The 22,095-nt window shown below is 33.1% G+C and overlaps 1 protein-coding gene and 1 non-coding gene across 3 annotated transcripts; both read left to right on the top strand.

Annotated features, from left to right (window-relative positions):
- The first annotated feature begins 31 nt into the window (after positions 1 to 31).
- On the top strand, positions 32 to 21,617 carry LOC111064091 (probable peroxisomal acyl-coenzyme A oxidase 1). Of its 2 annotated transcripts, XM_039430503.1 has the most exons (14): positions 38 to 454; positions 4,675 to 4,843; positions 6,286 to 6,405; positions 7,134 to 7,302; positions 8,058 to 8,181; positions 8,478 to 8,597; positions 9,289 to 9,413; positions 10,477 to 10,640; positions 12,807 to 12,969; positions 14,522 to 14,712; positions 16,018 to 16,161; positions 18,003 to 18,108; positions 18,819 to 18,968; positions 21,233 to 21,617. In XM_039430503.1, exons 1-14 carry the CDS (start codon positions 322 to 324, stop codon positions 21,491 to 21,493), a joined length of 2,139 nt encoding a protein of 712 aa, XP_039286437.1. In that variant the 5' UTR covers positions 38 to 321; the 3' UTR covers positions 21,494 to 21,617. The 2 variants fall into 2 exon arrangements, with proteins under 2 accessions (XP_039286446.1, XP_039286437.1); XM_039430512.1 differs by lacking the exon at positions 6,286 to 6,405 and having other exon boundaries at positions 32 to 454.
- On the top strand, positions 8,725 to 8,797 carry Trnav-aac. The gene has a single exon. It is a non-coding gene; the product is annotated as a tRNA-Val (tRNA).
- Positions 21,618 to 22,095: the final 478 nt, after the last annotated feature.

Here is a 22,095-nt window from a genome sequence, read left to right as displayed (position 1 = left end):
AAAGTTCATAAGTGGGGGGGAGACTGCTGATTGGGAAACGACTGGCGTCTGCTATTATAGCTGTCTGTCACTCATTTCCTCAGTATGTTGTATCTTTGCTAATCAAAAACAACACTACTGAGATTGAGATTCAAGGTACAACGTTTTGAAATGCAATGACGTACCAATTTTGAACCAATCCAGTCATTTATGTAATTAGTTATTTGACGTTTGCTTATTATGTTCAGTGTTACTTATTTTGATTACTGTACTTCTAGGTTATAAAACTTCTTTTGAATAATTTTGCATCGTTCAGTGACCGTGTAATAATCTTTCTAAAATATGACTTCTAAATCTTATGGTAAAGTGAATGAAGACTTGGATAAAGAAAGAAAAACATGTACATTCAACACATCAGAACTTACATACTTGATAGAAGGAGGAGAAGAAAAAACTAAGGAAAGAAGAGAACTGGGTGAGTAACAAACTTGGATCGTACTTTATTTTATTACGGCATACTTTGATATAGTATAGTATTATATTTTTGATGCGATATAAGTACCAATGATAAGCTAGAATTCTCATGTGAAAAAGAATTACCGACCATGCTACGCAACATGTTTATAAAAGTAGCCTAAATTAAACCTACAATGAATGAGCCATCCTACCTGGCCAGAAAAGTTTGGTTGCAATCGATTTAGTATGATTTATTTACTGCAGTATATGATTTATTGTGATTTTGTCATCAGAATAATATTCAGTACCGGTACTAGGTTTGGCTAATTGAGTTGTCATAAAAGAATATTTATTAGGCTAGACAATGATATCTCCCTTTGATCAACCACCATGTAATTACACTCTTGAAACTGTTGAAGTGATTAGTATGATGAGAAAAAGGCAGATGACTGCAAATGCAACACCAGGTAAGAGGCCCTTTACTTCTAAAGACCTACTGGGCTACTTATGGCAGTAAAGATACAAAATTGTTGGTAGAAAACTTGGGAAGTCTAACTTGATGTTGGTTACAATTATCAAAAACTTTCTCATCAAATTCTGTTTGATCAAAAACGTTGAGCAAATCTATTCTCACGTTAACGTCACACCTCCAAGTGGGCACCTGCTGTATGCACATCCCGTGAGGTGTGACACGCAATGCTATTATACATCGGCACTGCCAAGTTAGTACACAAGTATGACAGAGGAGATTAGCCTGCATTGCAGTGTAACTACCCCAATTGACCATCCACCCCGGTCGGGGCCTGGACTCTAACTCGTCTACAAACCAGGAAAAATATAGTGGATCCCAATTTTTACGCCTCCAAGGTGGGTGCTTGTCACACAGTTATCAAGTGTGCTATGGTTCCCCCTGATTGGCAGTTTTTCCCTTCACCGTAAGATCTCCGGGCTAGGGGATCCAGTATTTCCTGGGACGGGGTGAGGAACGAACTCCAAAGTAGCTCTAAAAAGAGCTCCCAAGGAGCTCAGCACCAACCTGATCCCTCAGGAACCAGAATTTATACTACACTAGCCTACTTTTTGTACTTTACACAGTGAAGCATTTTTAGGCGAGGGTAGGGATTGTAATTCCCGGTTTGTTATAGCCGACATTAGACCCTCAATTTTTGTAGAACAAGTTCTATTTACTGGTTTCATTCAGTTTTTCTTCTAGTTTTGTGGCTGATATTACATTGAAAATTAGCTCATAAGGTGAAATTCTTCAAAACATAGTGATTAGTGAGCAGTGCAAGTTAATTATATCAATGTGCATGAAGTACAGGATTGCTTCAATAGAGGAATGTTTTTTTTTTATAAACTTGTGGATGATATGAAAAGTTGGTTAGTCAAATTTTTGCCGGAGCTATATTACTTCATATTATTCTATATAGTAACTTATTCAAAATATTGTTGCTCTCACTCCCATTCCATTGAATATCGCAGATTTGCATTATCAATCTAATTTGGTACGTCAGTTTATGACGTTAATAAGCAAAAGCCGTTGCTGATCTGGGACAGACGTAGACAATCTTCACCCACTCTCTACGGCTACACTGATATCGCAAACTAAAGAATTCGATTCCGTTTGGATCTATTCTACTATCAATCTTCAACAACAAAACTAACTGACTGAATAAGAAACCAGAACTCTGTCTCCAGAATAATATACTGTGCTTCGAATAAATAAAGTACATATATAGTGAGATTCACGTCCGTGAATCAGTGGAAATGATAGGAAAGCATTTGCGACTTTTTATTTTGCGACTACCGCTTTTTGTAGTAGATATCCTGTAAGCTACAACTGTATAGCTATAGTAGATGAATCCAAGTTATTCCTGTGAAGCTGAGGTTACATTAATTGTTGATTTTTCTTAATAATTTTCAAACATTTCTTATTCGCCAAAGATAAGGTATACTGTTTCATGATTTAATTATAGATTTCAATTATTGAGATAAAATATCCTGGTAGTAGGCTGAACCATATTTCTACAAATTTTCAAACAGTTTGGTAACGGTGCATAGTTGAAAAACTACAGTATTTCCTTTGGTTTTTATGTAATTATAGACAAGGATAGAAAACCAATGTTAATCAGATGCTGACTATTATTCCTGAATTTCACTATATGTAAACTAAATACCTAAATTTGGGAGTGTTGATGGCAATGCTCCTTCGATCATCATACTCATTATTATGTAAATTTAAATTTAAAGTTTTCTTAATATGTCTAAATTATCTGAACCGAATTTCATCCATTTCGAATTTTCATTTGAAAAGTATCAAACTCTTCCCAAATCTCATCCACTTATTAATACTTTAAATAGACCTACTTAATATTGAGCTACCTCAAAAATACATACTGCTCTAGTTTAAGAACACCATATTCCTTTTTTAATTTTCATTCAATTAGTCCCAATTTTATATATTTTGATAGCATCCAATTTAATTACCAATTACTAGAACAATTTTTTACCAACATTAGAGCATTATTATTTCTCTTTGTTAACAAACAGGCTACAAATAAACGTCAGTTTCAATTCCCTTATGTCTTCCATAATTATTATTTTCAATGCAAATATTCAACCTTGGTTGTAATGTTCAATATTCATTTGCATAGTTCAATGGCTTTTGACAGTGAATTGCATTCTATTTCTTCTTCATTGTTGAAAGAAATGCTAATTCATTACTCAATATAATTGATTATTCAGCATCATTCGAGAGGATTTGAGTTGAAAAATTTTGAAATTTATTGCCAGATTTCAGATGATAGATGAATAAGCTAATCTGACAAAAAATCACAGATTTCATTCGTTTTATATTTCCTGTACATTAGGCTACCAGAATAAATTATATTTGTCGGAAAATTCCATGTTGAATTCATTTCTACACTATACGATTCTCAAGGATAAAGATGATATCTCAGTTTCACATCAAATTTAATAGATTTCTCATCTCATGTTCATATTTTTTCACCGGTAGTACTATTTCGGAAATAATAATAATTACAGTAATTATAACTTGTGCCTTTGTGAATGATGGAAAACACATCCTAATGAGTTTATTGATAAATAGCCTTAAAATACTTAATAATTATAAAAAAATATGTTTTGAACTAATTAAATTTAAAAAATTGAATCGATATTACACTCATAAATTCAAACTTATGATACAACGAAACTTGAATCAAACAAACTTGATGGGGTTTACCATCTTGTAATTATGCAACAAGAAACATTATTGTTAATTAATAATTTTGAATATTTATATGTGATCCTTCAAATGAATGGATCAGTTTTAATAAATTAAAAAACCTTTTACTACCACAACAATTACTAAACATTATAAAATAATACAGTAGCTCTAATAACACTCATAATTGAATCATACTCATCATTTATTGTTCTCCTTGTACGAGCAAAAAAATCTCTATCCAAACTTATCCTATTTCTTTTGGAGAAAATGCTATAACTATTCTGTATCAATTATATTTCTTTATCAGTCCATTAGTAAAGTCACGTGTTACATAATATATAATTGATTCTTTATCACAAATGACAATGTATTGCCAGGTGTTGCAAGACCCATTGCATAATAACACTACATTATAATGGAAACAAATGAACAATTAACATATTCAGAACAGAAAATAAATATGTAGATGAGTAGATAACTTCTTGAAACAAAGAGTAGAACATATTTGTTATACAGAATAGAAATGAGAATACACCTGAAATTCTATCAATACTAAATAAATAAAATGACTCAAAATTTCTCAACAGATACACATATGTACACACACTCACGCACAACGAAAACCCAAATAAAAAAAATGATTGAAATAAAATACTGAAGAGAAAAAAACGATGAATGAAATGAAGAACTAAGAAGTAATTTACTGAAATGTAGAGTACCTACTGAGCTAAAATTTTAGATAAAATAGCTACGGTTCATTTGATGAGATAACTTGACAATTTTCATAATTATTCATTTCACTTTCATTGAAGTATTGTAGTATTGCCCTTTAATTTAATTTCACACTTTTGTTGATCAGTTGTTTTTAGTTTCTGTCAATTTATCAATAGTTATTTTGATCAGTTTGAATTGTTTTGTTCTTGTATTGTTCAATTAGTAGGGTGGACATCACTGTTCAACTTTCCTACAACTGAAAATCAAACTCCATCCTATTCTCTTTTCTTTTTCAGAAAATTTCTTTCTCAGTGATCCTGAGCTGAAAGACATCGGAGCAGCGGGCGAATATTCCAGCCATGTTGAAAAATACCAAGAAGCTATACGCAAGTCATGTATTCTGTTCAAAAAAATTCAGGACTGGCAATCTTACAAAAATTGCGGAAGCTCTGTCGATATGTACCAGTGAGTCTATAAACATAATGCTATCTATTTTGAAATCGTTATTAATGTATGCTTCTATCCTAGATAAATGTAGTAGGTTAAGGGAATGTATCTGTGTAATACGTATTTCAATGTTGTCTGTATGCGACTTGTATTGAAATGTCCTTCTTTTTTCAAAATTCGAACTTTCAGAATTTATTAATATGTTATCTCACTTCTTTGGTTTAGTATAGACTTTTTCATGGAAGAATGTGGATGTAATTTTTGTTTTTATGTGATAATATAAAAGTGAAGCTACGGTAGCTAGTAGAAATTTATCATAAAATCTTTGTTTCTCGTGCATAATGTTCGTCTTAATATTTCACTACAATTTATTTATGCTTGTCAAAAATCCTGAGATCACCCAACTTCATATATGTTGTGTAATGGAATGGTAGCCTAGCTGGGATGGGAAAATGGGAAATACTTAGAATTGGCAATATGGCACAGAAAATGTTTCCAATTAGATATGTGTCATAATAATCAATTGATGGATTTAATGTATGTTCTCTATTTTCTTCAATTATTGTTTGATCTGGGATCAGTATTTTATACTCTTATAATAGCCTAGCAGAATTCTATGCTATTCTATTCGTTTTTGAACTATTATGACGACACTACAGTCGTAGACTGTAGTCTAATATTCTATTAATCTATTAGAATTATTAACTCGCAGTTCGACATGGATAGCAAAATAGATGAGTAAATAACTATTGCTATCACAATTCAGCGGCTGAACAAATACTAAGATTCGCTTCAAGATGGTAGTCACTGTACAAACATAATTTCCTCCTGTAAAGAATTTTTTTTCTGGTGTAAGTCTAGCTATTAATAACTCCGAATTCATTATCAATGGTAGTATGTTTGCTAATTTTATTATGAATATGATTGTCCTACCAAATATTTCTAGTATTACGGCTATAATACTTTTTATCTGCTGATCATAAAAGTTGATGGATGTAAAATATACCTATTTAGTTGTGATATATTCTTGGATTTGTTGTTTTACAAATTTTTTTCTTTCTTTTACTGTATATATTTTCAGAGTAAGATATAGACTAAACTGTCAAGAATCTGCTTTAAAAGATTGTGTTTTTTAAATCTTTACAAATTTAAAAACTTAATGATAAATCATAAATTAAACATTCAAATTTAATAAAGTTGAGTCAAGTTAATAAAATTGAACTTAAGTGTTATACGCTGTGTAATTGGTCTCTATGTCATATTTAGTGTGTATTCGTTCACAAGTAATTATTGTGTATGAATTATTTTAATTTATTCTGCGTGTTACTTTTTGGAGCTGGTTTGAGTAAACTAGGAATTCAGCCATCACGAAAAAATTTCATGGAATATCTAATGCCAGATCACATTATAAAATAATCTCAAGATTCATTCGAGATCTGCAACATAATCTTTTGTTTTAGGTCCCAATCTAGCAACAATGTTGAAAACAATAATAGTAAACTGGTTTCGAATGATTCAGTAACTGAGAATGAACTAGCAAAAAACAAGCATTATATGCTAAACATCTATCTAGAATATAGGTAATTGGTTACTGTCATGCATTTCAATGTTCGTGGGCTTATAACTCTTCTGCATGACTGTTAACTGCACCTCTGTTGAGTTATTGTTTAATCAATCTAAACTATAATTTCTTTGCATCTCCAGTTTGAGGCTTACTTACAGCTTCTATAAGGTTCTGGGAGGGTTGAGGAGGTTTGTAGCCTTCATTTTAGTATTTTAGCGCAAAATAGAGCGTAAAAGAGTTTGAGAATTTTCTACTTGAGATCCTGTCTTCATCTTCCAACGTGGTGAACAAGTAAAAGGGACCTGTCTACATAAGTGTTTGAAAACGGGTAACATTCTCTCTATATATTTAACTTTACTACATATTGGTCCAAGGTTGAATTCTTCAATACAAAAAATCTGTGTGATATTATTCTTCATTTACTATACTACTTCTTGATGACGTATTTCTGCACATTCACTTGTGAGATTTTTTACAAACACTGAATTGAAAAACTCTTCCACAGAAATTGATAGACAAATGTTTATCAACGTCATCAAATATATACAAATTATAAAAAATCGTGTCAAAACTGTCGCATGCTGTACTTCAAGTGAAATATCCAGTTTCTCATTTTTCTACTCCAACTATCAACCTCCGTCACACTTGGGTCAGTTAAACAGTAATATTACGACTAATCTATTCATGCTCTTTATTTTTTTGTCAACCTATTCTGTTTCTAAGTGATTTAATTTCGACTTGCAGGTCAATTCTTGGTGGAACGCTGGGTAGTGCCATTATGAAAGATGGCATGCCTTTTGTCGTGCATTATGTGATGTTCATTCCCGCCCTAGTGGGTCAAGGCACCCTACAACAGCAAGCATATTGGATTAGCAGAGCTTGGAATTGTGAAATTATTTGCACTTATGCTCAGGTAACCAGAATAGCCCATAAAAGAGACTCGTTATTTTTTTCTTTGATTTACATCAGTAGACTAGTTCAGTTTTGTTAATGCTCTTTACTAATTATTGATTTCAAGATCTTTGCAGGACCTAACTTTTTCGTTGAATCATCTACAAATTAATAAACAAAATTATTTTCAAGCTTGACTAAAACGGAAATTTTAATGCAAAATTTTAGTGGTTTACTCATATGGCCTTTGTCGGCAGAGAGATGCTTTTGGATGTTCTGCCTTGCCGTGTTACCCAATGTCATCTCCTATTAACACTCAAGTTTATAGGTTATATATTGGGTTCTTCATGTTTTCTCACTAAAAATTTGCACTTTTTACATCCTGAGTTTCTATTTTATAAAGTTTAAAATTAATAAAACTTATTTCTAAACACAAATTCACATTTAAAAAGCAAACAATTATAAAATGTTGATGATAATATTAATTTTAGTGGTATTCACCTATTTAGTTACTTATCATCAGTGAAAAAACATGAACAGCCCTACTACTATTTCATTTGTTGAAATGGTTAATATTAAAGAAAACCGTAATAGTTCAATAGAAAATGTTAACACCGAGTTCATTGAAACCTAATTAAAATCGTATGTAATATTTTTTCGTTTCGAACCAGCTTCAGTTCGAGTTTGTGAAACGCCATCTCTGGTGTCTTTACATTGATGTATTTTTAAAACGATCCAAATTTCCAAGTGAATTTTCAGTAATCTATTTTTTTACAGACTGAACTAGGTCATGGAACATTCATAAGAGGCCTCGAAACAACATCAACCTACGATCCAGCAACTGAAGAATTCGTTCTCCACAGTCCGACGTTGACATCATACAAGTGGTGGCCTGGTGGTTGTAAGTAGAACTATTTCTCTATCAGTTTTTATTAGAATTTGATTTTTAATTATATGAGAATTAGATGATATTAATTCATCATGAGTGATAAATATGCATGATTAAATAGTTCTACCAGAACTAACTATGCAATAGTTCTACTCTAGTTCAACGATATAGAATATAACTAAAGAATAGTTATACTAGCAGAGTCGAATACTCTATAGTAGATTCTTCAATGATTTATATTTCTATTTCCGTTTAAGTTTGCGCTACTTGAGTTTTTATGTTCTATGTTTTATGAATGTTTGTTTCAGTGGGACATACAGCAAACTATGCACTGGTCATGGCACAGCTCTATACAAACGGAGTTTGTCATGGAATTCATCCTTTTGTCGTTCAATTGAGAGATGAAGAAACCCATATGCCAATGCCTGGTAAGTAGCATTGTTACTGTATTATCTTAAATTTATGGAATTAATTTGAAATAAATGTCTTGGTTTTTTCGAAATAAGATCGAGCATAAATAAGCTTTCGTGGTGCGTTCGCTTTCGAGCATTCAACGTTTCCGTGGTGTAGTGGTTATCACATCTGCCTAACACGCAGAAGGTCCCCAGTTCGATCCTGGGCGGAAACAATTTTTTTTGGAGGTTGAGTAGTAGATAGAACTTGAAAGTCCTAACTCCGCCTGATAAAGATTTTTTCAGATTTTTTTTTCATAAAAACTATCTTTCAATGAGTTTGAATTTTCGCTCATCAATCGTGATTTCCCAATATTAAAACGTGGTAGCCTGTATTATGCATATTATTGTTTGCACATTTCATGCAAGTGATCTTTCCAAATAATCACTCATTTTATTTACAGATTAGAGTAACTGTACGATGTGAACCGGAGAGTAAGTTAAAGCAGTGAACTTAACGTTTTTCCATATTGTTTTCATTTCCACTTCATAATCTCATTTTGAGCTCTCCATTGTTTTCAAAAGAATAAATGAATAAGGAAATACGTCAGAGATTCAATTATCTCTGTCTTACTCGCAGATTCACTTATGTATTATTCAATTGATGGTGGTGCTCGAAATTGTTTTGCAATATTAGCTTTTTAACATATTAACGTTTTAATTTTAGGAATAAAGATTGGTGAAATAGGAGCAAAACTAGGAATGAATGGTACGAATAATGGCTATTTAGGCTTTGATCATGTCAGGATACCTCGTGATCAGATGCTTATGAAAAATGCTCAAGTATTAAAGGTGAGAGACGCATTCATTTAATTTTTTATTCTAATTTTCATTAATGTAATGAATTATTCTCACACAAATAATGCAGAAATAAAATATAGTAATAGACTGGCTCTACAAATTTCAACCCGAATTTTTCACCTCTACAAAATTTCATGAATCCACTCTTATATCGACACATTCCACCATGATGAAAACCGATTTGTTTAGAGGTCAGAGGATGCAAAACATGCGTTGTAATTTTAGTACAAAGTAAAGATTTAACTTACTTGATTGTCTGAGAACTTTGTTAAGTTAGTATATTATCTATCAATGTTTCCACATCAGTGTCGTTTGTTACATAAATGAATAAAACAAAATAGAAGACCAACGTTTTTAAGTATGTGGTTAAATTATGTAATTTTCTCCTCTACTCGAGCTAGCTAGATTATAAATTATTGAGAATATAGCAGTTACTAATACAGTTATTTGAGGCTTAAAGTGCAGTTTTCCAAATAATTAATACACAACTGACACCGACATACGTGCTATTTAACTGATGATTGTAATTTTTCAATTAAAATAAGTATTGCTATTGTTTTTCAAATTCAAATTTAAAATGTATATGCTCCTTGTACAAATTTATATATTATATACAGGCATATAATATTTACAAGAAAAAAGTTATCAATTGTACTAAAGAACTTGAAGAAATTGAAAAATCGATTTTAATTTCTATTCATATTGGTTGTATTTGACTAATGAATTATCATATTGGGTCTATTATCATCATTATTTTATTTATTTATTTACAATGCAAATGACACTCATGTAATAACATTGGTAGATAAAAAATAATAAGGTAGTCCTTGTGCTATTTTTCTTCCAAATTTATAGGTGACAAAGTCCAAGATAAGGTTAGAATTTCACGTGTACAATTTTTATAAAATTTTAGTTCAAAATAAACATGTCTATTACATTAGTTTATTTTTGTATTTGTAATGTATGTATTCTTTGGCAAGTAAATTTCAAATTATTGTTTTCATGCCGTTTTAAAGGATTGATTACATTTGATAAATTAATTATTGTGTTTCAGGATGGAACATATCAGAAATCTCCAGGTGATAAGTTGGCCTACGGAACGATGATTTTTGTAAGAGTGGCCGTTGTTAAGGGTGTGGCTGCCAGCTATCTGGCCAAAGCCGTTACTATAGCCACTAGATACAGTGCTGTAAGAAGGCAATCTGAAATGAAACCTGGGTGAGTTTCAAGTTGTAACATTTATTTAAATAAACCTCTAAACTCATTCATAATTCTAGTTAGTTATGTTTAGTTAATCAGTAGTTTAGTGGCCACATGGCCTTACTGCACACCGTACTATAAAAAGTCTAATATTTCCCCATGAATCTGATTTCAACTGGTAAACAACAATTTTCTGCTATCAGATAATTGAAATTGAATTACGGTAGTTCAATTTGTCATTTATTTCTACAGGGCTACTTAATAGGTTTATCATGTATCAAACTTTGAGCGTGTATCTCATAATTAACTTGCTATCGCAATGAGTTATCGACCAATTAATTGTTAGTAAAGTTTTATTTTCGCCTGTAATACATGTGTATTAATTTTGTTCATATTATAGATTAGGAATAAATTGGCTCACTTGAATTGAAGAAATGCGTTCAAAGAATATAGTCTATGGAGGTTGTGAGGAATGGTGGAATACGATTTGATAGTGTGTTTGTTCAAAATTATGTCAACAAAAATTTGTTATGATAACAGTTTTAGTCATTTTAAAGAAACAAATAAATAAAATAATACATTTATTGACAATTATTCATATTGCCGAATGTTTAGCGTACAATGTTGGACCATTTTTTCTAGATTCGATTTTTTAATCTACTTCTATTTAATTGTTTGTAGATACACTCAAAACAAAATTTATCTATTCGAAATAGTTTATCACTCCGAGTAAATTTATTTTACGAGTGAATTATTGTTTATTGGAGTAATAAAATAATCGCATGAACTATGAGCTGACCCGCAATTATGATGTCAGGAAGTTAATCAAATTAGGTTATTAATGATAAAGTAGTCTGTCAGCTTTTATCGTTTCGAAGCTCGTATGTAGAATTTTTAATGCGATTTGAGTTATATAATTGATCTATGAATAAAAAAATTCATTGAATAATGAATGAAAAATGAATTTTGTTTACAATGCTAATCACACCATTGCTTCGTATTGGCGAGAGGTGGAATTACTATAAAACATTGATTTTTTTTAAATACTATAAAATCGAAAAAATTGATCTAGAATAAGATGAATCTTATCTAACATAAATCTTGATCTAGATTAAGATGAATGTGCATGTACATTGGTGTTGTGGGATTTTAATGATTGTTAACTAGCATAAGTTACTTATGAGACAGTCTCTATTAATTTTTTGTTTTAAAGAATAAGTATTACGCAGAGTGATGCAGTTTTAAAAGATCTGAAATTGAATGCTTCATATAATATATCTTCAATCACTCACAATCTAAAATATTCATATTACATTATATCAGTTCACCGTAAACATTTATATTACAGTATATCAATTTACTCTTATATTGATTATATTTAATTCTGTTCTATTTTACTTCTTATTTTCAGTGAGAGAGAGCCTCAAATCCTAGTTTATCGCACTCAACAATATAAATTTTATACTCATTCTAATGAGTGTTTAGTAGCGACAGTCTCTATTAATTTTTTGTTTTAAAGAATAAGTATTACGCAGAGTGATGCAGTTTTAAAAGATCTGAAATTGAATGCTTCATATAATATATCTTCAATCACTCACAATCTAAAATATTCATATTACATTATATCAGTTCACCGTAAACATTTATATTACAGTATATCAATTTACTCTTATATTGATTATATTTAATTCTGTTCTATTATAATTCTTATTTTCAGTGAGAGAGAGCCTCAAATCCTAGTTTATCGCACTCAACAATATAAATTTTATACTCATTCTAATGAGTGTTTAGTAGCGACAGTCTCTATTAATTTTTTGTTTTAAAGAATGAGTATTACGCAGATTAATGCAGATTTAAAAGATCTGAAATTGAATGCTTTATCTAATATATCTTCAATCACTCACAATCTAAAACATTCATATTACATTATATCAATTCACCTTAAACAATAATATTACAAATAGAAATACAAATCTCAGTACCCTTTTAAATTATTTTATCACAACATGTTTCGGACATTCATGCCATTTTCAAGTAAAAATAATTTAAAAGGGTACTGAGATTTGTATTTCTATTTATATTAAAAGTAGCCCTAAAGAAAAAAGACAATTAATATTACAGTATATCAATTTACTCTTACATTGATTATATTTAATTCTGTTCTATTATAATTCTTATTTTCAGTGAGAGAGAGCCTCAAATCCTAGATTATCGCACTCAACAATATAAATTGTTCCCAGCGATTGCCACCAGTATTGCAATGTTCTTTTCGGCCAAATGGCTGTGGGATATCTACAACACTGTAACGCATGAATTGGATGAGGGCCGGCTGGAACAACTACCTGAGGTGGGTTTGTTAAGTAAATCATCGAATGTTGTGGAAATACTTTCTTAATTCGTTATTTACTCGAAGGATCAATATCTGACATATTCATTGTCATATCTACCCATACCTCAAACTCTACTGACTCTGTGATTTAGGGCCGGTTTCTGAGCTAGGGATCTAGCTGAGACTTTTAACAGCTAGAGTCAGAAAATTGGCTTTCCGAAACGGGGCGTAGTCGCATTCCAAGTTTAAATTAAATTTCGAAAACTACAAAATTGAACACAAAATAAAATAAAGAGAAAATAGTGTGAAGTTTCAGCTATTTTGAATTATTTCAATTCGTCAAGGAAAAACGTTTCCAAATTATAAAGTGAGTAAATAAAGATTTACTTTGCCGCAACTATTTACTGCGACTACGCCCCGTTTTGGAATGCCAATTTTCTGACTCCAGTTGTTTAAAGTCTAGAACTTACCTAAATCTCGAGCTCGGAAACCGGCCCTAAAAGATAAGAAGCCTTATTTTATATCTGAAAGTTTTGTTGGTATTGATTCTGTGTATTTAATATTTATTCAGACGTTTCAATTACGTTTTAAAATCATTCGAAATCTTTAAGCTCTTGATGAAAAATGTAAATATAATAGCAGGGCCCAATATTTTTCCAATAAATTGATTGATCTAATTCATATACTTATTGTAGAAATAATAAAGAATTTGTTATAGCAAACATGATGGTTCGTTCAATAAAAATTGAAAATTGTTGAAGAAAAAGGGCAAAAAATATTAGTAACAATATGGATACTATTCCTAGTAAATAATTACCGCACTGTATATCAGACAAACGTCAATAATAAATTCAAGATGTAAAAAATGAAATTTAGTAGATGTGGAAAAATACATAGAAACATGTTGAAAATCAATCAGTCACTACCAACGGATTTTTTTCCAGAAAGTTTTCATGTTTGGTTCATTATTTCCAAATTTCTAGTATCTGCTTGATTTTTCAAATTTGTTAGAGCCTTCCTTTTATTGTGATATTTTTAACATTGTGCACATATGTAAGCAAGCAAAATTATTTGTTATTTTTATAACTTATACTTTGATGAGTTCGTTTACTTATGACACACACATGTTTATTCACTTGTTACATTGTGATAATGTTCAGCGAAGCGGCAATACATATTACCCTAATTCTTTGTCATTCTTGCCCACTACGAGGTACGTTCAATGAGTAACGAGACAAATTACTACTCATCAAAACGCCTCAATTGATCCTCATAAATCTTTCAGAACATGAAGTTGACATCTTGACGTAGCAATCTGTTTCGTTTCTCAAAGTACCTCTTATACCTTTTAGAGTTGTAGACGTACTTATCAGTAGCTTTCAGAACATGAAGTTGGCAACCTTACGTAGAAATTTGTCACGTTTCTTAAAGGACCTCTTAATACCTTTTATACCTCTTAGATTGTGTAGACGTACTCATAAGTAGCTTTCATAACCTTCTTATTGAAAGTACCTCTTAATATCTCTTAGTGTGTTTGTAAGTAACTGATGAGTGATGTTTGGTGTGGTAGCTGCATGCAATGGCGTGCTGCCTGAAAGCGGTGTGCACGGCTGACGCGGCGGTGGCGATTGAGGAGTGCAGACGCGCGTGCGGAGGTCACGGCTACATGACTTGCAGCAACTTCCCGGCCACCTATGGCATGGTCACCGCAGCCGAGACCTACGAGGGAGAGAATACTGTGCTCTACTTGCAAACGGCGAGGTCAGTGCCATCCAAGCCACATGAAACGTTTTTTTCAGGCATTTTTGCACTGGCGGCGGATGATTCGGAGCTCTCCTGCTTATCAGCTGATTGAGATCGTCCCCGCCAGCGCAAACATGCCTGAAAAAACGTTTCATGTGGCTTGGCCCTTATGAAAATTGTCATCATTGATTTAATGTGAAGCATTAAATTGAAACGGTTCAAATCCGCTCATTACCAAAAAGCTTTTGAACAGGTCACTTCCGTGTTATCGGATGGGCACGTTGAACTGTCGTTCTCGTCTGAAGTATGTCAGTCGTAAGGCCCATTGACGGCTCAAATGATATATTCAGGCGAGGTGTAACTTCCGTCAGGAACTCCCCACCAATAAAAGCCATACGAATAATAATAATGTAAAGCATTTTGATCTAAATTTACATCAGCATAGTTCATGTTATTTATAAGGAATGCTGACAATTCAACTTGAATCTTACTATAGAGAATAATAAAGTAATAAAACATTTGAAGTTATACATAGAGTTCTGTTTAAACTGTTATATTCTGTAAGCCGTTTGTGCTGGTGTACAATGTGCAGTTACTTGGCCAAACGTTGTGGAATTGGGGTGATCAAGATTAACCCACATAAAATCTTCAACTGCCATTAAGTAATTTATACCAAGTTGATTATATTCATACAATGTTTGATTTATTATTGCCTATCGTTCAATTTGATATTCACCAATTCGTATTTGAATTTGAAGATTATATTATCGGTAATATTTAGTTTTCGAAATACTTGTGTGAAACTAGATAAGAAATTATCAATGACCAAACTTGAGCAATTTATAAAAATATCAAATGAAAATACTAGTATTGAATGTATGAATTTGAAATACTAGAAAAATCTTATTTCAACTACTAAGGGCCAAGCCACATGCACTGTTTTAGGACTGGCGGCGGACGAGTCGGCAGAAGAAAGGAAGCTCTCCAATCAGCTGATTGGGTTGGAGTTAGGGAATCAGCTGATAATCAACCAATCTAAGAGCTTCAACCCATCGAACGCTAACCCAACCAGCTGATTGGAAAGCTTGCCGACTCGTCCACTGCCAGTGCAAAAACGCTTCTTGTAGCTTGGCCCTAATTTCCTAAAAAAATTCGACGTAAATTTCCAGTTTTCCAAGGAAATCAGCTTTTTCCCATGCTTCTAGCAAATTTGAAATCTGTGAACTACTTTCCTGTGTAAATTTAAATTGTATTATGTATAATAATCATTCTGTTACTGTTAAATTCAACATTACAACTTATTTTTGTGTGATTGGTTTGCAGGTATCTTGTGAAATGTTGGCACCTGACAAGGAGCACAGAGCTGCCAGCCACCGTTCAATACCTGAGGAAGGCGACGTCGAGAAGACGGCCCTGGATCAACAGCCTCCACTGTTTGGCCGAGGCTTTCGAACAAGTGGCTGCCGGGTATGCAATCAACCTAAATTGATTTCTAGCTGTGAATCTGTAAAACCGATTGAAGTGAAATGAAAGGATAGTTGTCGGTTCCAAGTGTTGTCAGTGCAACTGACATCTCTTTCATTCCACCTATTTCTCCATATGGAGAAATTCACCTCTTTCTCCATATATGGAGAAATTTAGCAATATTTCTGTTTCTAGTGTAAACCGATTGAATATTTTTTTCAACCGGTTTGTTGGCTTGCATGCAGAAGGGTTGGATGGATGAGTCCAGCTTCTCTCTTTCAGGAAAACGTTTTTCTCCATTCGGGGTTATACACACTTTATCACTCAATGCTATGAATTCTTGGTGTTGAAATATATATATATATATATATATATATATATATATATATATATATATTATATATATATATATGTGTGTGTGTGTGTGTGTGGTGTGTGTGTGTGTGTGTGTGTGTGTGGTGTGTGTGTGTGGTGTGTGTGTGTGGTGTGTGTGTGTGTGTGTGTGGTGTGTGTGTGTGTGTGTGTGTGTGTGTGTGTGTGTGTGGTGTGTGTGTGTGTGTGTATGTATATATTATATTTTTTTTAGCTATAAATTCAAATAAGCTATTATCCAGGAGGAGGATTACTCATGTTACATCTTGCCATCTAAATCATTTTAAAATTAAATAAATATAAGACTACATTGCGTGATAAAGCTGAACATATTTTTTCTAAATTATCTTGAAGATTTTATATGCATTTGGGTAACACGACCTTTTTATACCTATTATTATTTAATAATAATTTTGGCTGAAAATCTGCTAACATTGAACCATGAGAAAACCTTCTTTCTGATCTTTTCGGCGACTCAACATGGACAGCCATCAGGAGATGAGATAGTAATCAAGAATCAACGGAATAACACTTCATACACAGTTTACAGGAAACAGTCACAGAAATACCTGGGAGTTACAATGGACTCTTTTCTGCGCTGGGATCATCATCTCAATGAATTATGTGGGAGACTGAGGAAGACTATCTGCAGATTCAGGATTCTGAGAACACTGGTCGACAAGGGATGTCTCAGAATTATCTACTTCTCTCTAGCACAGTCCCTCATGCTGTATGGGATTGTGGGATGGGGAGGTGCAAGCTTCTTGCACATCGAACCGCCCCTCAGGGTACAGAAGCTGATCATGAGGGTCATCAACCAGAAGTCTCCACGCTATTTATCAGACCAGCTATTCAATGAGTTTGACGTGATGGATCCAAGACAGCTTTACTCCAAGGAGATACTATGCAGATTACACAAGAACCCAACAACATTTCAAACCAGAAACCACAACCTCAACACCAGATACAGGAATCTTCTCATCACCAGTATTGCAAGGAAGGCACTGTACCAAAGACATTTCAATCATTTAGCAACAAAATTATATAATCTACTTCCTGCAAACTTTAAACAGATTAATCATTCTAGAAAGTTCAAAACAATAGTACACAATTGGTTGATGAGCAAAGGAAGACAGAACATAGAAAACATTATTTCAAATAAGAACTAGCCACCTGACTTACTAAACACTAACTAATTAATAATACGCACAAAAAACCTAACAAAACCTACTCTAGAACATGGTACGCCATAGTGGAGTAGGTCAATTTCCACACAGAAAAAACTAAACAAGTAGAGGACACATTATAAGATTTTTTTGTAACTAACTATTGTATGTAATATTGTAATTTATCTAATATTTTGTGTAATTGATGTTGTAGTTTTATTTTTTTGGGGAAATAAACATTTATTTATTTTATTTATTAATTAGTTGAATTATCATTTTGGATAAGAATGATTTCTTCTTTTACAGGTTAGTTGAAGTATCAGCGTCGAAAATTGATATTTTCTCTAAGAAGGGAATGGCACCTGAAGATGCTTGGAATTCAGCAGCTATTCAACTTGTGGAATCCGCGGAGGTATGCTCAGTTTCTGATTTCCAGACTATGATTCGAATTATTTCTCTATAATTGAAAAATTATGAGATGTTTAGATAAGGAAAGTATTAAATATTCTCAATTGTGACCATGATAGCGACGCTTCATTTTCAGCCTAATATTTATATTATTTATTTTTGTTTGTGTAATTAAATTAAAATAGTATTAATAACAATTATCTAAAAAAGGTCCAAACCCAGTTAATTCCATTTCGTGATTCATGATTGAATAATATTAATTGTCTAATAATATTTTTAATAGCTTTGAAGAACAATACCTGTTTAGTCTGAATACCTTTGAATGTTCTATTTTGTCTCATTTCAATTCATATTTCATTTCATTGTGTGTTGAAGAAAGTTGAAGATTTCCTATCATTCAAGTCACTGCCAATAAAATTTGGACAAAGCATTTTACATCCTATTTGTGAACGATAGTGAGGTTAGCTCACTTGAGTGTTATTTTACAAAAACTTAACAACGCTGGAAGCTCATGAACTATGGCTTCTATGTTTCTGAAGTTAATTGCTTTTTCAACAATCATCAATTCTCTAATATTTTACGTTTTATTCAGATTCCTAACATACTTAATGAAGTATTGTGAAGTATTAGGAATTGTACTTGATGAGCAAGTGTTTTATTTCCCTTGTTGACATGTTTAGATTGAGTATCTAAATTTATTTTCTAAATTTTCAGGCTCACTGCAGATCATTCAAATTGAACACTTTCATCAATGTGATTGAAACAAATAGAGACTTATCTCCAGAGCTGAGGAAAGTTCTGACCCAACTGTGTGAACTCTATGCTGTTTATTGGGTTCTTAAGAAAGTCGGCAATTTCTTGATGGTAATTATTTTTTTCTACAACTGTGCGTAAAGAAAGAATTTACACACTCAATTCTCCTCGTAAAACAGCTTATTTCTGAGGAGAATCTACTTTTTCGTTCGCTAACCATCCGCGCATGCGCAGTAGATTTACTTTACGCCCCCAAATCAGTCGCGCATGCGCAGAAGAGTTTCTTTACGCTTCCTAATCAGCTGATTGTAAGCAGCTCGCCAAAAAGTCAGATCTTAACCTAAAAAGTCAGTAATTGTAACTCCGCCGATATAAGTTATTCAACAGGTTTGGGCAGTTGTAGAAAAAATTTTGTATGTAATTCGCGCGTAATGCTTCTTTATCGCTCTTGCAAAATTATCACGCTCCGCTTCGCGTCGCGTGATAACTGTTTTGCGCGAGCGATAAAGTCGCGCATTACGCTCTTAATACATAAATAGCTATATTCTTCTTTAAGCATTTCCAACTTGAAGGAATAACGGCCAGCCACCAACATTATGTTTCGCCGGATATTTTCGACTGTACATTTGAAAACCGGAACGTTAGTGCCAGTCGCTTCCGACGCAGGTGTGCAGTAGTTTGTTTGCTCTCTCAGGTCAGCTCTTACAGATGACTGTTCGACTTCAGTCGAAAATATCCGGTGAAACAATTCTGTAGTGTTTGGCCCATGGAAGATGATCCATTTATGATTTATGGATTATGATTTGATGGAAAAAATACAAGGCTATAATGCCTTGCTATAAATTATTATCTTTTAAATAATGAGTTTCAAAATCTTGGGATTTTGATTGGGACTGATGATGAAAATTTACCTTAACGTGATGGTATGGAAGCCGATGCAAACAAAATTACTTGGCTTTTCACAAAAGAGCTTTCAGAGAGTGAAGTTTGCCTACTGATTATAAGTATATGATTTTTAAATAGCTTTCAGAGAATGAAGTTTTTCTACTGATTATTAGTATATGAATTGTAAATTAGAATCAAGCTAATTTTTACAAATTTATACACCCAAACTCAAAATATATTAATCATAAAGTGTCAGTACAAGTCTCCCCAGCCGGCTCCCTCACGCAGTTCATGAGTAGTAGTAATAAATCAACGTTAGTAGACAGAAGGTTGATCACTCACAGGTGTAGTGATCATTCAAAGTGTTGGGGGGAACGCCAGCGTGACGTCACGTGTAGTATAAAAGTGATAGAGTAACCACACTGAGCATACAGTTTATTCACTGTATCTTCAAATACATAGTCGTTTATTCCCATCAAGATCGACCTAGAACTTTAAAATTCTCCGTACTTATAGCGGATGAATCACTGATTATAATGATGTTGTTAAATATTTTAAGTTCATTCAACTTGTATGAATAACATGAAGTTGAAAGTTTTTCAAGAATCTAAAAACGTGACATGAATAAGTTGATAGGCTGGAAAAGCGTTTGTAGACAACGTTATACATTTATAATTTCAGATTAACCCATATAACAATCTTGATAAACCAATGCATTGATAAACCGATCCCGATAAATCCGATAACATTGCATTCATAATAAATGCACTGGACACATGCTGGTATCGAGCACATGTACTACGAGAATCAAAATATCTTATCCCAGAAATTCACAAGCTGAATTTCTTTCGTATGGAGGTGGGGTTTTTACTTTTAAATGGCAAAACTCTTATATTATTTAATTGTATTGATAATTATTGTGAAGCAAAAACAGAAAACAAACAGTATAGGCAAACTACAAAATATAAACAAGACCTAGAAGATGAAGAAACCTTAAGGGTTTGAAAGGGTAGGTTAGGAGGTGGGGTTTTTGCTTTTAAATGGCAAAACTCTTGTATTATTTAATTGTATTGATAATTATTGTAAAGCAAAAACAGAAAACAAACAGTATAGGCAAACTACAAATTATAAACAAGACCTAGAAGATGAAGAAACCTTAAGGATTTGAAAGGGTAGGTTAGGAGGTGGGGTTTTTGCTTTTAAATGGCAAAACTCTTGTATTATTTAATTGTATTGATAATTATTGTAAAGCAAAAACAGAAAGCTTGCATGTCAGAACATGTTTGTGTTAAATAATTTGACTATACGTCACCGTATGATTTTCAAGAATGCGATATTCTGCCTACTTAGTACTACAGCCTACGTCACGGCTGCAGTTCCCCCACTCCAATTGGATGGATGTCAACTGAAATTCAGTAGATGAGTGACCAACCTTCTGTCTACTAGCTTTAGTAATAAATAATATTGATATGTTGCTATGTGTGTTTTAGTACTCGAACCTGCGCAAAGAGGACGTGAAAAGCCTGCAGGACTGGCAGGACGCGCTGCTGGTTGCGATCCGACCGAACGCCGTGGGCATTGTTGACAGCTTCGACATCCGCGATGAGATCCTCGGCTCGGCGCTCGGCGCCTGGGACGGCAACGTGTATCAGCGCCTGTTTGACGCCGCCAACGAGTCGCCCCTCAACCAGAAGCCTGTCGACGACTCCTTCCACAAGTACATGAAGCCCTTCCTCAAGTCCAACCTATGAGTGCCACACGGTGCAGGTTAGGGTCTCCCATATTAGATCAATGTTTTTTGTATTGTTATCGGTAAGTCTTTCTGTTTCGTATACTGTTTCTTATTAGTACGTGCAGCTGTAGTGAGGAGAGCTAATTAAGAAGTTGAACTACTACATCCTTGTTTTGTTGACTCCTGTTTAGGAGTTGTGCAGCTGTAGTGAATTGAGACTTTGAAGTACATCATTATTTTGTTGAGTCCCGTTGAGGAGTTGAGTCCATCCTCAAACTGGAGAATTGAATGTCTTAATATGCCTAAAGACCTATATGCCACGAACACGAGCATTTTACTTTTCTTTACCTGATTGCTTATTATATCTATAACTTACTGTTTCTGTGCAAATACAGATATGATGAGAAGTGCATCATCTAATGAATAGTGCAATGCTTGTGTTCTTGGCGCTTAAGTCTGTGAACACCTTAAAGCTGGGTTTTCGTTTGTGCGTAAATGCCGTCGTCGACCACGACAGGGAGAGAATCTCAGATTGGTGGATTTCAATTTGTCTACATAACCTAAAAGATTATGTTCAATTATGTTGGGGCAGGTTGAGCTTATACCTTTTTATACTTTTAA

This window comes from Nilaparvata lugens, chromosome 1 (assembly GCF_014356525.2).
Source record: "Nilaparvata lugens isolate BPH chromosome 1, ASM1435652v1, whole genome shotgun sequence".
NCBI lineage: Eukaryota > Metazoa > Arthropoda > Insecta > Hemiptera > Delphacidae > Nilaparvata > Nilaparvata lugens.
This window is presented reverse-complemented; position numbering and strand designations above follow the sequence as displayed.